At 49.7% G+C, this 16,141-nt stretch overlaps 1 protein-coding gene across 1 annotated transcript in view; it reads right to left on the bottom strand.

Moving 5' to 3' along the window:
• The window catches only part of LOC144156285 (putative sodium/potassium/calcium exchanger CG1090), a 49,954-nt gene extending 34,684 nt beyond the window's left edge, over positions 1-15,270 (bottom strand). Inside the window, exons 1-4 of the mRNA XM_077688234.1 lie at positions 15,097-15,270; positions 14,417-14,503; positions 11,286-11,386; positions 1,222-1,578 (exon numbers count right to left, since the gene is read on the bottom strand). Coding sequence (XP_077544360.1) covers positions 1,222-1,578; positions 11,286-11,386; positions 14,417-14,503; positions 15,097-15,255 — 704 coding nt within the window. The 5' untranslated portion in view covers positions 15,256-15,270. The remainder of the gene's footprint in view (positions 1-1,221; positions 1,579-11,285; positions 11,387-14,416; positions 14,504-15,096) is intronic.
• Between the last annotated feature and the right edge of the window lie 871 nt (positions 15,271-16,141).

The following is a 16,141-nucleotide window of genomic DNA, read 5'->3' as shown; positions in this document are numbered from 1 at the left end:
ACTACCTACCGACTAAGTACTTTTGTATGTATATGAATACACCCTTGTATGCCCGCCTGCCTTGGTCTCAAAAAGAGACTGGCAGTATTTCAAGTAAATAAATAAATAAATAAATAAATAAATAAATAAATAAATAAATAAATAAATAAATAAATAAATAAATTTACAATACTAAGCTAGGTCGTCAATGAATATTCTCAGGTATGGTTAGTTTTTGCCGTATTCGAGAAATTCTCGCGATGATAATGGTTGTTTCTCACGCACCAATGTTGCACACGAGGAACATAATGCTAATAGTGGAAGCAATATAGCCAGAGCTCCCTTAATTGACTTATGAAAAGCTATCGCAGATCCCCAACCTCCTTTCATGGAAGCCACGGTAATCACGAATGGAATTAAATGTGCTACTAGAATTCTGGCATTGAAAACGCTTGTTTCTCACTCAGAGCTGTTGCAGAAGAGGGACATCATGATAATACTACAAGCGATGTAGTGATAACTCCATTGTTGAACTAGTAAAAGGCGATCGCAGATTTCCAATCTTCCCTACGCAGGCCGCGATAGCCACAAAGGTTATAGCGCGCGCCTAAAGAATTCTCGCTTTGATAACGCTTCTTTCTGACACACCGATCTTGCAGACGAGCCTCATCACGCTAATATTAACTGCGCTGTAGCCAGAACCTTATTTAACTCATAAACAGCTATCGCAAATCCCTTATCTCCCTTATGCAAGCCCAGCTATAGCCACGAATGGAATGCGCGCTTTTTAACAGAAACCGCTTGCATCAATTTCTCTCAAGGCAGCGGATTGCCACACGAGAGAAAAAAAAAAAAAAGAATACTGCTTTGTGGGGAACGGAATGACCCCAAATTTTGAGACGGACCGGAAACCCGGACGCTGCCGGTCGCTTTCGGGTGCTTTCTGACCGCGGCGTCGACGCCGGTATCTGGCGAGACTAGACCGTCGTATCGCCCTTGCATTTTGGCGAGGAGCGCTGGCGCGCGTAATAGACGGGCAACGCCGGCGCTCGAAAACGCCGAGAATACGCCGTGTGTGTGGGCCTTTGGAAACCTTTGTTTGCTCCGTGTTAGGTGGGCTGACATTTCGCGTAAAGTGCTCGCTCGGCTCGTCTAAAGCGCCGTGGAAAGACTCGGAGCAGCAGCCACGTGGGCATCGCCTGCGAGCAGCGGCGCATGCAGCGGGCAGGACCAATGCATCACTTGCCACTGCGGAGGGAGATGAGCGAGATGCGTCGTCGGTTCGGGTCGAGCGCGAGGCTACGACGTGGCTGCACTTGTCTCGGGGCCGTGGCGTCCAGGCTGACGGCTCGCACTGCGGCGGCTGGCCCAGTGCTGCCGCCCATGGTGAGCACGAGGCCTCGGCTAGCTCGGCGGCCGTCCGGCGGCGGCAGGGCCGGCGGAGAGGCGCAGCCTTCGCTTTGCGGGCCAGGCGGCCCGGTGGCCGGCTGATCTCGCAAGAAGGCCAGGTGCCGGAGGAAGAATGCCTCCGCCTGGCTGTCGAAGCACATGAATGCCGCGTACACCGCGTAGGCCAGCAGCAGCACGATTGACTCCAAACTGCGCCGAAGAGCACGCACATGTGAGCGTACTTCTCTCGTCCGCAGGTAAGTTAGGAGAAATTTCCCGTGCGAGGCAGTGAGATGTGGCAGGAAAAGGCCCCGATGCAAAATTCAAATCTTGACGCGCGCAAAGCAAAAGGTAGGGACATCCCATGAAATGTACGAGGAGGGACAAAGCCACACTGCACACCCTTCGGTTCTTTTGGCGCTTTGGAAGCAGCAAATTCAAGCAAGCGTGTCCTTGCGGTTTCCAGCATCGCCATCTACCGGCGCATGGCTGGCGCGTCGTAACCTTCCCATACTCAGGCCTGAGTAGTTTTAAACGAAAAACTTGAGGCCTGGAAAAGGTGCATCAGCCGGACATTTCATGTTCGGTGTAACGGCCTGGCAAGAAGAGAGGGTTGGTTGACCCGCATAACCGGCATGTTAGCACTCGACAAATTTTTGAAATGCTGTGTCGGGGAAAGGTCGGCCAAAGCATACGATGAAAAAAAAAAAAAAAAAACAGAGCCATTTCGCTGTGGCTTTTCCGCATAGCTGGCGTGTTTTGCAAAAAGCTAACATTAAAATGTGTCGTGCGCGAAGAAATTGAAGAATTCAAAGGTTCATGTCACGCAGCGAAACCACCTATTCGCGTATAACCAGCAAGGTTTGACGACAAGGAGGGAAGTGCCGGAGGAAGGGTTTCGGGGAGGGCCCCTGAAATGCACTCGCGGCAGGGACGTACCCAGGGGGGTGGCCCAAGGGTCCCGCCCCCCCCCCCCCCCCCAGCCCAAAGTTTAGGACGTACCCCCCCCCCCCCTTCCCCGCGCCACCTCTCTTCTCTCCCCGCACACATTCTAAAGCACTGCCATATAAATCCTATGCTTGATAGCTATTTGAGGCGTTTTTCTCGAAATGAGCCATATCCACTTAACGCGAATTTGAGAAAAGAAAAACGAAAGTTTGGTACCGGACCTAAATGCAATGCTGACAAAACCCTTAAATGACATGTTTTACATGTCATCTAGGGGAAATTTGTGGCCACGAGAAATTAAGCATTATGCGAAGAATTCGAGCAATATTAGGATGAGTCCGGATTTGGCTCGTACTGAAAGGAAACAGTCAAGTTGGTGCGGCATTCTTATAAAAACTGTCGCAACCGACTTTCAAGAATGGCGCGATGGAGTTTTAATCAAAAAAAGGCAATAAACATATGCAGCAGGGCTTCAAGAACAGTAAAAATATACATGAAGAACTGGTGAGTCCTCTTGGCAGCATTCGCAGTTTTTTTTTTTTCGAATTTTTCCGTAGGGCACTTTTTTGGGCACGCCTGACGACACTCACGAAGCTCTTCATTGCCTTGCCATAAATTTCTAAAACGCTTCACAAGAAGCCTGCTCATATCGTCCTCTTCACATTACATGAAGTGGCTCGTACCCACAGAGAGGGGCCATTCGCCATGGCTTGTAAGCGGTGGCTAATTTTTTAGGTACCTAAATGGTAAATATGGGAGTTATAATAATAATAATAACCGGATTTTCTCCTTAAGGACGTGGGGGACGAGAAGAAATGATAGTTTCTCATCTCTCAGTTTCATTTCGTTCACTTCGGTTCGCTTTGTCGTGGACGTCTGGCGGCAGATCTTTCGCCGATATCTTAATCACTGCCTGAATAAGCCAGCTCCCAAAAGCAAAAAAAAAAATATCCTATAGAAAGACCCACAAAACAACCCGAACAGTCACGCCAAAAGCGAAATCCCATTGGGCAAATGAATTGGGCTCATTTTGATCCGTGCCACAGCATCTGGCTCGTTTTCGATACGAACTACGCTCTCCGTACACGTTTTCAGGGCATTATCTCAACTATTTTCTTGACATATTTTTTCTATGGGAGAGTTGCCAGGATTTTTTTGGCAGTGCAGTTTTATCTGACTTAGTTTTGGTTTGCGAATTTTAGCTCATTTAAACAAAAACGCCTCATTTAGTGGTCAGCCTTGGATTAAAAAAAAAACGCGACGTTTACCTGCTCCGTTTACACGCAAGCCGATGCCGCTGTACACTGGCTTCGGGCTCTGCTGCCGGCCTGCCACTTGGCATTCGCTGCAACCCCTTTACCCTGTTCGTCTGCAATCGGTGCTTGGGTCCTCTCGGACAGAAGCGACTTATCGCTTGTTTCGCCAGGGTGGCGGTTTCAGCGGCCCGCGTCGCATATGATTTGGTGGGGAAAAAACTTTTTTTTAAGTGCGAATGCACTTTATAAGCGACCCCAAACCTTCCACCGCCGGCGGCGGCGGCGTCCGCAGTCCTCCTCTCTATATAAAAAAAAACAGCATCCGGCGCCAGGTTTCGATCCGAGGACTTTGCGGCCGCAGACCGACGCTCTACCGACTAAGCCACGGGCGCGACGCTGATATCAGTGTTAGTAACGCGCCTTATATCTTTAACGCATTCAAACTACGTCGTCAGCGGCGTGCGTTGGCGACTCAGCGGCGTTATAGCGGCTTGATAACTTCGTGGTGTACACGTGATACTACAAACCCGATGGAAGAGATGGAAGAGAAGGCGGCGAGGCAGTGGGCTGCGGGGGCCGAGCGCAAGCGCCGCAAGCGGGCCGACAACCGTGCATTCGCACTTTCACATTCTCCCCCTCGGGGAAATGCGGGGGAATTTTTCTTTTTTTCAGAACTAACTCTTCCAGAACTAACTCAAAAAACCGCTAATAGATATCTTTAGTTCACATTTTCGCTTGAGGCCAACTTTTTCTCGGCAGTGTCGTTCCTGCGTTTCTTCCTGTGGCGAGTCCATTAGATCTAGTTCCTTGTTTTCCAAGTAAGGGTAGGTGTACCTTACAGGGGTACCTTGTAGATACACTTAATTTGATTGATTGATTGATTGTGGGGTTTTACGGGTCGAAACTACTCACGCGATGGGGCGCGCCGTCGTGGAGGGCTCCTGATTAATTGACCACCTGGGGATCTTTAACGTGCGCCGAAATCTCGAACTCATGGGCGCTCTCGCTTTTCGCCACCATCACAAAAGCGGTTACCCTTAATTTCATTTCTATTTGCAGGTTTACGCGCCTTTATGGTGAACGCTGGGTGTTCATCGTGTTTGTACTAGTAACGGTGAGTACCCTGCACCCCTCCCCCTAATTTGCATAGAAAAGTTACGTTGGGTTGGGCCCCCTCCGAAAAAAATCCTGGGTACGTGCCTGATTCGCGGACCCCCATTGCACTACAACATGTTATATGGCGCACCCACAGAAACCTCACCCCCGTGCTGGTCATTAGGCATCAGGGTGCAAGAACAACAAGACGCCGCTTTGATCAGCTCTCACCTCGACTCACGGCAACAACTTCTTCAAACGGCGGAAAACGCCGCTTGAGCCCACGGGACAACGGCCCCCGATTAACGGGGACGGCCAGGTGACTTCTTCCCTCGCACCGCCTACCAAAAGTTCCCTCCCCATCTATTTCATTTATAGACCCCATGAAGAATCTCTGCGAACCAGCTCGTTTCTGTTGCCGGTATGGAAACCAAGTTCGCCTAGTAACCATCTAGTATTACCATCGAAATGAACTTAAGTTTCTTGTTCTCGTTCAAGACGGTCTTGCGTCATGTCGTTGTCTTCGGGAATTTCTTTCGGGGCCCCACACTCCGAATTTTTACCCCATGAACCACGTCTATAAATCAAATAAAACCAGGCGTGTTTTTCTACGTATTGACCTACAATATTCACATTTTTCTTAGGCTGAAACGATGCGATAAACAAGTAAAAAAAACGGCCACCTACTCAATTAAGATGCGAGGACTGAGGAAACGGCGGAGCGCTGCTGGTCTTCACTAGCTTTTCTTACGTCTGTAACCTTATTAAGGAAAAGGTGGTTCAAACGGAAGATTTCCCCGTGCAAACTGAGTTAAATCAAAGTCCGCAGTTCACCCTCCTAAAGTCCAAAATCCAAACTTCCAAGCTTCGAAGCCAAAGTCCAAAGCCAACGCCCGCGCTACGAACCCAAAGGAAATGCTGTGCGCCCCGAACGCGATGACAGCGCAATCGGGTAGACGCCGGTTTCATAACGCGAGGGGCCCAGGTTCGATTCCGACCGCGGGAAGCGCTTCTTTTCGTCGTTTCACTGAGAAACAGTATGCCTCTACCAGCCGAGGAAATTTTCGTGTCCGCGTCAGCAGAAAAGGCCAGCCTCAATGCAAGAAATCCCTGGCACCACCAGGAATCGAGCCTGCACCCGAGTAGAGAAACGGAGCGACAGGACGTCGTCTTACCGACTAGCTACGTCCCCACGAGGGGTCGGGGAGACAGCCGGTGTACTCAACGAGCACAGTGGCGGGTCTACCACCTGCGCTCATTCAAAGCCCTCGTGTGAAGTGCAAACCGCGTAATCTATGATAACGGCGTTCACATGCTTTGGATTAACAGTGAACGGAACAGCGTCTGGGGAGGGGGAGGGCGGGAAAGGCGCTCCTTGGCGGCGACGCATGAAACAAGAGTGACGGGGAGGCAGTGAGAGAGATGATGCCATAGCCACGCGTCGCCCTCTTCCTCGCCTTTCGCCAGATCTTTTTCTGTCTTCTTTTTTGTTGTCTTTTGTTGTCTCCTTCTGTTGATTGGCAGCAATGGCGGCGACAGGGGTGCTTAAAGGGACACTGAAGTGATATGTAAACATTGCGGGATTACTAGCGCAAATTGTAGTCCGGAGTCCCCAGGCCATGTTTCGACCACTCTAGGCGCGTTTACGCGATTTTATTTAGTAGAAAAACTAATTCGAAAACGCTGTCCTCCTCTCTTTACGCTCGCCCATTTTCTGTGGCGTTTTCGTGTGACGTCAGGAGGGGATGAGCTGGCAATTGGCTGCGCCACGGCTGCGCTACTGCACGGCTCCCCGGCCGACAGAGTCAGTCGGCCCAGCGTTTCGTCCGCCGGCCGCCGGCGGGTCGTCGCAATCAAGGAGGTTAAAAAAAATTGCTTGGTCGCAAATCGTTCGCTTAATTTAAACGAAGCCAGGACACGTTTGTGAATGGAAGAATGTGCCTTTCTTTACTTGGTTTGTTTGTACACTGTATCTAGCTCCAAGTCAAGGTCGCTTCACACAAGCGCTGCCCATGCGACGCTTCGCTGACTGGTACGCCAGTAGGAAAATATAAGGCCTCTTGAAGGCGGGAGAAGAGTCAGCGAAGTCAATATAGGTACTAAGCAAATAAAATCAACTGATATTTTTACCGTACAGCGTAAAACTAGGGCGCGGGAAGCACTTTTTTTGCGCTGGGCGAACAAGCACAGCGGTCAGCAGCACGACTACGCATCTGCGAACGCTTTTCCGTCTACGAAATGCAATTGCTAGACGTGAGCTACTGTGGAAACTCGGGCGACGCTTACTGCACGATCGCAGTACAACAAATAGTCACCTAAGCGGCTTGAAATGCCAAAACTAAATAAAAGTGTAAACCGGTTGTACAATATATACCCTATATTAGCAACGCATTCGCGTCCTGCTCCGTGGCCTAGCAGTCTGGGGCGCTGGGAATTCACTCCAAATGTTTTGCGAGTCACGAGTTCGAATCCCCGCGGGTACGTGCTTTTTTTTTTTTTTTTTGTAAGTTAACTTTTTTGCTTTCCGCCGATGTTTTCTATATTGAGTTCACCTTTTTTGGGGCCGCAACGTTCATGGCTACACGAACTAGTTCACAAAACGCGCGCAGGCTGGCACTGGCGCGCTAGCGAGTTCTCGTTGGCGTGCTGTTGCCATAAGCACCGACTGCTTGCAGGCAGTGGGCACAGGCCAGAATCAACAGACCCTTGGCCTGGTGCGAGCACGCTTTTTACGATACAGGCATGAGTGCGGCAAGCTCCAAATATGGGGGAAAAGCGCATGGCATTTGAGCGTCTGCGGGGACGCGGAGGGCGTTCATGCACTGCGTAGGCCTCGGGTAGTGAATGCTACGATTCCAAGCCGTCGTGGGAGGCTTATCTTACGCATTTTACAGCCGACAGCATGGCAGAAGCGCGGTACGATGATTACTGAGATATTGAGAATGCCCATCCAACAAAGCCATTGGTTATGTTTTACAGAACCGAAACCGAAACCGAAACTTGTGTGATTGCTAACCTTGGGCATCGTCCAATCACGGCGCCCCTCCTCTCAACGTCACAGCCTTAGTTGGTGCGGCCGCCGCAAACCGCGCATGGTAGTTTTTCTTCTTTCGCGCTTTGTAAAATAATTACCGATTTGTCAACCGGATAAACGATGAAAAGTGTGCTAATTTGAGCCAGTCTACGCAGTGCAAGCAAAAACGGGAGCTTGACAAATTCACTTCAGTGTCCCTTTAACGAGATGTGTAACTGCTTTTACAGGTGCAATTGGTATTGCGATCATCCGTCAAACCAGGCATCCCCAAGCGATACGGTTGACTGCCGTAAGTTGCTCGTGCCGCGAAAAAGGCTGCCGTGCCGGCAATTTCAGCACCCCATCGCGAGCGCTGGGCCTCTTCCCTGGTGCAATGATGATGATTATTCTTATTATCAGTGGTAATCGCTTTGTGACTGGGTGACGACGTGTCATCTTACTAAAGAATCTAATATATCTGTGTTGTACTCTTGGTTTAATTCTAGCGGTGCAATTAGGTCCGGCTCAAAATAATTTTTTTCGTTTAGAGGTGATATACCTGCCCAAGCGTATTCATGGGAGGTTGTGGCCGTTACTACACCAGGGTGGTCAATCCTGCTCTGGTGAGGGAGTGCGTTACCGGCAATGGTCGCCGGGGTCCGGACGCACCCCAAGCCCCATACTGCAATTCCATCAATACGCGGATTTTTTTTTTCGGTGGGAATTGTACGGCACCGGGATTCGAACCACGGTCCTTCTGCACGCGAGGCGGATGCTCTACCTCTACGCCACCACTACATCTACGCCACTGCAAGTGCATGGAGAACAAGTGGGACTAAGGGTTAATGGAGAATACCTAAGTAACCTCAGGTTTGCTGATGACGTTTCCTTGCTAAGTAACTCGGGGGACGAATTGCAAAGCATGCTTTCCGCACTGGACGAACAGAATAGAACCATGGGCCTGAAAATTAATATGCAGAAAACCAAAGTAATGATCAATAACCTCAGGACAGCACAGCAGTTTGGGATAGGGGGCGAGGTAGTGGAAGTGGTAAGCGAATATATCTACTTAGGCCAAGTTGTGACCCCGGATCCCAACCACGAGGCAGAGATAATTAGAAGGATCAGAATGGGGTGGAGTGCATACGGCAGACATTCTCAGATAATGAACAGCAGCCTACCATTGTCCCTGAAGAAGAAAGTGTATGACAGCTGCATTTTACCGGTACTCACCTACGGGGCAGAAACTTGGAGGCTCACTAAGAGGGTTCAACTTAAATTGAGAACGACTCAGCGGGCAATGGAGCGGAAAATGATAGGTGTAACATTAAGGGACAAAAAGAGAGCGGAGTGGGTCAGGGAACAAACGCGTGTTAAGGACATATTAGTAGAAATTAAGAAGAAGAAATGGACGTGGGCAGGGCATGTAACGCGAAGGCGAGATAACCGTTGGTCATTAAGGGTAACAGACATTAAGGGTAACAAGGCAAGCGTTGCAGGGGGCGGCAGAAAGTTAGATGGGCAGATGAGATGCAAGAAGTTTGCGGTGATAAATTGGTCACAGTTGGCACAGGACCGGGGTAATTGGAGAATAATGGAAGAGGCCTTTGCCCTGCAGTGGGTGTAGATAGGCTGATGATGATGATGATGATGATGATGATGATGATGATGACCTGCCCAAGACAATACCCCCCTCTGCTTTCCTTTAACCAGAATTCTAATCTTCTCTTAGTCACCTCGACAGCTTTGGAGAAATCTGCGCTACCCTTAAATCCTAGTGCTTCGGGAAGCCGAATATTTTCCTCATGTATACTATTTGGATGGATATACTCCTATTCCAACGTTATGTGCCGCATAGTTTCTGTTTCTTATCCACAGACCCCACGCAGACCCCATTATTTTGGGTATACTTCCCTGCAAAGCTTTTAGTTCTCAAGCAACCTGCTCTCGCCTCGGAAAGCAAAGCACTGCCCTTGGAGTTATCGTAGAAATTTTCCTTCCTGATGTCCAATTTCTCTGCCCGGTTAATTTCAAATCACGATTTGGCTTCCATTTTGTCTCTCGATTTATTTGTTTCTGTCTGCCTTGCTTCTTTTTTTGGTTATCTTGGCTATCGTTGATTCTCCACGGTTATTTAAATATTTCATCGTTAGCCTTCTAGTCTTCCTTAGCCACAGCGTGTCCACGCTTTTCATGTATATGGACTTAAAACTTCAGCTGTCCACTTACGTGGATCTATTGCTCGCAACGTCTCTTCGTAACGTATTTTACTCTGAGATTCTCGTACCTCAAACAACGCCCAGCTCACATCTCCCTGCGCTGCTTCGTTAGTGGTTTAACCACGCGCATCTTGAAATTTTAAAGATAAGCAGCGCCCAGTTTACTACAGTGAAGAAAGTTTTCTGCATGCAGACTTTTCTCAAAATAGCCAATGATGCATTGCGCTCCCTGGGTGGTCTGAATACACCAAGCGGAGGGTGTGCCTGCAGTGAGGCGGGAAAGGAGGCTCAGAAGGCAGCGCCTTGTGACTGGTGCACTGCGAAAACTCGTATGCGCACCGTGAACAGTTGCGCAAGTGCGAGCGCCATTGTCGCTATATAAGCCCACGAGAGGAGCACTCCAACCCCGAGACCTAGGGGTGATGCTGAATGCGGACTGAAAAGATGCTCCGAATGATGGAGTAATTGTCCATTTACCGTCCGTGGTCTTCTCAAAGTGGATGCTGATGAAGCTTGCAGTTGGGCCTGCTTTCTCTGCGCTGCGTTCTGACGCCGCGCTGCAGACATGATGACGACGACGACTCGTTGAGATGGAAAGGAAAGCTTTTGTATTTACGATTTTTACATAGTAAGCATGTGTTTACAAGGAGCATACTGAGGAATTGTGCCCGGGCTGGGCGCTCCGTCCAGCCACGGCACCCCGCCAGAGATGAGCCCATGACCCTCCTCCGCGCTCTCTCCTCACCCCTGGAGGGAAACTTCTCGGGCCCCATTCGTGCCACCCACAGCACCTGCTCAGCGCACCGGAGGCAGCCCGTTGCGACCACGACAGCTCTTCGCAGCGCTGGACGCGCCCCTCCCCCGACTTGCACGAAGGTGCCGATGACGCGGAATTCACAGAGGGGGGAGGCGTTCTACGATCACGAAGCCGTTTCCCCCCGTCGCCTGCCGGGGCATGCGACGTAGCAAACGTTGTGGGGCAGGCCTGACCCGTACAGATGGCGAATTCCCGGTGAAGGATGCACCGTATACTTTTCGACCGGCTAAAGACGGCGATGTTAAAGAATTTGTCTTCAGATACTCTCATTTACCCTGGCGCCGCGAAACCGATGGACTTCTGCACTGACTGCCCTGATCTTCACGAGTCTTACTGTAAACTCAAGCAGCCTGATCACTGGGGGAAAGGCGTGCATATATTCGTCGGTGCCTTGCCTCTTGCATTTAGGGCCCTCTTCTGTCCCACCCAGCATATATTCATACACGCTGGCATTCGCGCACCTCAGAATGAACGACCTGCCGATTGGAAATCCCGTCGTTAGAACGTGGACAACGCATCTGCTCAAGCGCAGCCATACGGGGCATCTGGTTTAATTTCCGACCACTCACCGGCTGATGGCTTCGTCCTGGAGGGCAACCAAGAGGATGACAACGCTGGCGAAGAAGAACACGCTGTCTCGGTACATTGGCCACCGATGTAGCACCACTACCTGGGCGCGGTTGACACAATTCACAAATGATTGAAAGCCACAGATTTAACACTAATGATGTCGTTGCCATTCCTACATCCATGCTGCAGCCACACAGGTTTTCGAAAATTGTGTGGCTGCCGTTCCTGCACACATACTGCAGCCACACAGTGTTTGCGAAAATTGCTCAAAAGCGAGTTGAAATGGTCCAACGAATTGGCGCATGCTTGCAAGATACAAGGTAAAGTCTCGGACCCTACCAAGCTTGATGTCGTAGTATATAATGCATAAGTTTCGTTCATCCCCATTTGGGAACTACAGTTACCCCTGCAACAAGTCCTACGAGCCTACCTCAAAAGGTCGATTCACGACAACTGTCAATACATGCTGTGTAGCTCTTGAGCGTCTATTCCGCGTAGCAAGACACCAAGACCTTAAAGGGACCCTGCAACACTACTGATAAACGCTTTCACTCTTTCCTTCGCGTGTAGAAGCATCGTCATAACTGCAGTTATCGCCGGCACGGAGCGGCAGTGCGTGATTTACTCGTCGCCGCAGTTCCCCCTTCTGTTTCTGCTTTGCTTGTGTGGCGATTTTTTTAAAAGTGGCCATTGAGTGCGTTCATTTCTGCAACTGAGAAGAAGCCGGCCAATGGCCACTACACCGCTCTAATGACGTAATTTCAGCGCTCGGAAAACGCCAAAACGAGGAAAGAGAGAAAAATATTTTGAGCCAGTTTCCAAGTTACCTGTTGGGCACAGAGAAGTAATTTTGGGCTCAGGTATTTTGTCAATCCCTATTATAAGTACTGGATGTGTCTGTTGACTACGTTCTGAAAGCATTTAAGAGTTAGAAAAAAAGTTTAAACACGTGTTTCAGGGCCCTTTATTTTCAAGATCCGCAGTGATTAACACAGGAGTTTTTTTAACACTGTCACTGAAGCCAAGTCACGCTCTAGTGGTTCATAGCTATCACTTGTATTCGTCCGGAGTAAAGTAGAGATTGCAGGGCTGGGCGCCACGGATGCTGCAAGTCGATACCACCGTGTCATTCACGCAAAAGTCAACGGGGCATCTTAGCGAAGCAAATAACCGTGCAGTAATTACTGGCAGCAAATTCTAGTGAAGCGTTTTTTTTAGTACGTGCACTTTACAGATTACGGTTATGTGCACTTTTTAATTGTTTTTCGCAAGGTCGATTTCAACGCACGCTTTTTGCGTATATTGGCGGGAAATTCGTGTTTTCGTTTACTTTGAAATGAAATAACACTGGCACTCCAGAAACTGCTGTTCCAGCGATATGCGCGCGTTTCTTTTTAGGTTTGCGTCAACTTGCGCGGAAATCTCTTACCGGGTGAAGGTGCTACTATTATGTGTGCAAGAGGTGCGTAAGAACGCGCAAAGCTTTCGCCGCATTGGTAACTTGCCAATTTACACAACCCATCCCGTAGTCGCTGCACCGCTAAGTACGACTGCGATGCATTTTGCGCACGCTGTGAACCAGCGATTTGAACTTTCCAAGTGGGCATTTGGAGGCAAACGAGACTTGCCGTCCCATGTTTATGTGCGAGAAGAATGCGTGTACTTTTTTCAGGAGGACGTATACCTCTTTCGCAGCCAGTCTGCATTTATGAAGCTGGCGTTGTTTAGGCAACGGAAGAAAATGCATTGAAACGCCCGTAGAAAATGTAAAAAATCAAAGCCATTCCGTCCTGCGAAGCTGGTTGGCCAACGAGGCTATATAATTTCGGTTAGAGGATCTTCAGTGCCTTATTTATCATTTGTAAGTGATGGCCACGATGGCTTTGTGGTTCCTGAGATACACATTGCAGGGTAGAGAGCCACAAGCGACTGCACTTCCTTTGACAATGGCAAGTCTATGCGCGGCCACACCTGCGTTGTTTTCTGTTTAGTCGGATCAGTGGGATGTCTGAAACCAAACTCTTCCACCACGAACCGCGTGAATCGTTCTATCTCTGTTTCTGAAACATCCTAATTTAAGTCTGCCACTACCACAACAGGGGTTTGGCCCACACGATCCCAGCGTATCCATTGACTTGTAACAGTCCGTGTTCCCGACAGGCACCACGGGGGTGTTTATCTCAAGTCAGCATCGTGCGTCAGATCGACACCATGCCGCGCTTCCGTCATCTCGCCGCGTACCGAAGCCTCACAGCTGTCAAAGCCTCGTGACGGATGACGCGCGCAACCAAGAACCAATGTAGCGCTGGGAGTTTTTGCCCACGAGCACGGAAATTCCATGGGGCCTAACAACCTACAGCTTCGCTCTAAAATTGCGTGTGCATCTCCTTTGTTCAAGGTGTCGTCGAATGACGATAGTCTTGTGTCGCCCTCCCGCGTAACACCCTCTGCCCTTCCCACCCTTCCCGCTCCTACCCTCAAGGTTCAATTAAATTTTCTCACACTGCTCTTGCGAGCCATGTGTTGGGGCTTTTATTACGGTTGTGCTTGGAACAGCTCGGGCCGACATCTTTTATTTTAGTGTTTGCTCTTACCAGACCGTATTTAATTCATTGTTTTTTTTTTATTTCTGTCGTAAAAAATAACCCAACGCGTACTCACAATTAAGAAAGCGCTGGTACTCTTTGTTACGTATATTTTTTCCTCAACTATGCCTGAGGTTTCCTTTGAGCTGAAAAATGTGGGGATGTTAGGGCCGTGGCATCCAGTTTTTTCATTTCATTTTTTCAGCTTTGCAGGGCGGTCGAATGGAGTCACAGACAGACAGAGCAAAAGTTACTGGTTTAGGTAGCTTAAACAGACGCTTGCTTTAAAAACAAAATCAGGCGCCAAGAATCTGTCAAATGCACTCCTGCGAGCCCTTCGCGCCGTGAATTCAAACTTTAGGCGCACCAAGAAGCTGCGACCTGCAAGACCGAGGCTGTTACTTTGGGTGGGCGAAGGGGAGAGGGGACCGGGTATTTCTTCTGTGATATTGTGTCTAACTTGCGACTGACCACCTTTAAACTTCTTCTGTATTCCACTAAAGAGCTCACGCCACCTCTGAGACCAACACGGTTCAGAAACTTGCCTTTCCAGCAAACAGAGCGCTCACACTGATGACTCCGGCAGCGTTCAAAACGGCCGAGCCGAGGGCGGTGCTCACGCCCATTTCGCCCTGCGGAAGACAAGCACAAGACAGGCGGCATCATAAGCGGAGTCTGCGCAGTCTGCCTTGGGAACTGTTCGTGCGCTCTTCTCACGCCGCCCCCTGAGGCGTGGTACACTCGCCAGCACCCTCACTCCGTGCCTCGCTGAGGCATCCGCGCTGAGCTAGTTTTCTACCGGCATGCAGGTTTCATAATTAAAAACCTTTTGACAAGATTGACACCCCCTTCTTCTAAGGCGCTTCAATATTTACTCTGTCCGTATACGATGGCTGGCAAAACTGTCACACCTCAGGGTGCAGCAGAGTTTCGGGCACACCAGCTTCCACATAAGGGTGAACATACCCATCACTCGGCATGTTTATCTTTATCATCTGCACCATTGCAAGACCTTGACCCGGGGATAAAAAAAAATCCATTTATTCAATCAACCCGCGTAAAGGCTGTTGAGTTTGCTAAAGATGAATTGGCTAAAGAATCCTCTTTTCGAGAATCTGTGGGCGTTAGTCACAAAATCTACCGCGAAACTCAAGCTCTACCGTTTGGCGCAGAAGTGCGCTCCGTGTGCACGGAAGCTCTTAGGTTGAAAGGTAGCGCAACGAACCTTGGCGACCATGATGGCGATGATGGAGGCGGCTATTGCAGGAACCGAGCTCGCGGCCGCCATGAAGGTCGCCCCTGCCACGTCTTGATCCACGTGCAGCACTGCGTCCGATCGGATTACATTCCGCAACACTTCCTGTCCTTCCTTGCCCACAAGCATTGACCTCACCTCTGCGCTGAGGATAGTTTAGGCAGGCACAACTCAACAAGCCGTCCGCGACAAAACAAGCCAGAGGACGGGATAGCCCTCTCGCACCTGCCGTTGACCTAAATTCCAAGCTGTCTTACCTTCAAACTCACTCGGCTGAGGTTGAGGTTGAAACCGCCCATCTCAATCAACACATCCAAGCTCCAACAACTCCCCTCACGTGGTGAGGTCCAAGGGGGGGAGACCATGCGAGTTTGCTAACCTCCGCGTTCAAGTTAGCTTGTATACTAATCCCCACACGAAATAGCTTTGCGAATTATGACAGTTGATAGCAGTGTCGTAGCCAGAATTTTTTTTTTTTTTTAGGGGGGGGGGGGGGGGGGGCGGGTGCTTAGGAAACAATAGTGCCTCCGACCTGATGTGATTGTATATAAAAGTAATCCCTCGTTATAACGAAGTCAGCGGGAAGGCAAAAATTTTGTTATAAGCGGTACTTCGATATAAGCGACCACTCGATAAAACTAAAGTAGTTAAGCTTTAATTGCGCCACAAGTGCGAGGAATCAAAACACAATGTATTCAGTGAAGCAAACCTTTATTCAGGTGCAAAAAAGGCAGTGAGCTTTGGAGGTTTCATGTTCTTGCCGGGCGCGAGCAATCCCCGCTCCAATTTGACCAAGCAGTGACTGGTGTCCGTACGCCACGCAGACTGCAGAGCGAATGAGGAGGGGAAGGCAGTGACCACTTTTATAGGGGGGGGGGGGGGGGCGTCACGGAACGCTACGACAGTTTCGCGCTGGAAAGCGCCGCAAATTCCGCTGCTAGACTCTGAGGTTGTGTTTGTTAAGCTCATAAAACAATTAACCGGTGGCTCATTGTATGACCCAAGCGCAATCATG

This window comes from Haemaphysalis longicornis, unplaced genomic scaffold (genome assembly GCF_048455015.1).
Source record: "Haemaphysalis longicornis isolate Haplotype H1 unplaced genomic scaffold, Haemaphysalis longicornis Haplotype H1 scaffold_1, whole genome shotgun sequence".
NCBI lineage: Eukaryota > Metazoa > Arthropoda > Arachnida > Ixodida > Ixodidae > Haemaphysalis > Haemaphysalis longicornis.
Note: the sequence above shows the minus strand (reverse complement) of the source record. Positions and strands in the feature narration are given on the sequence as shown.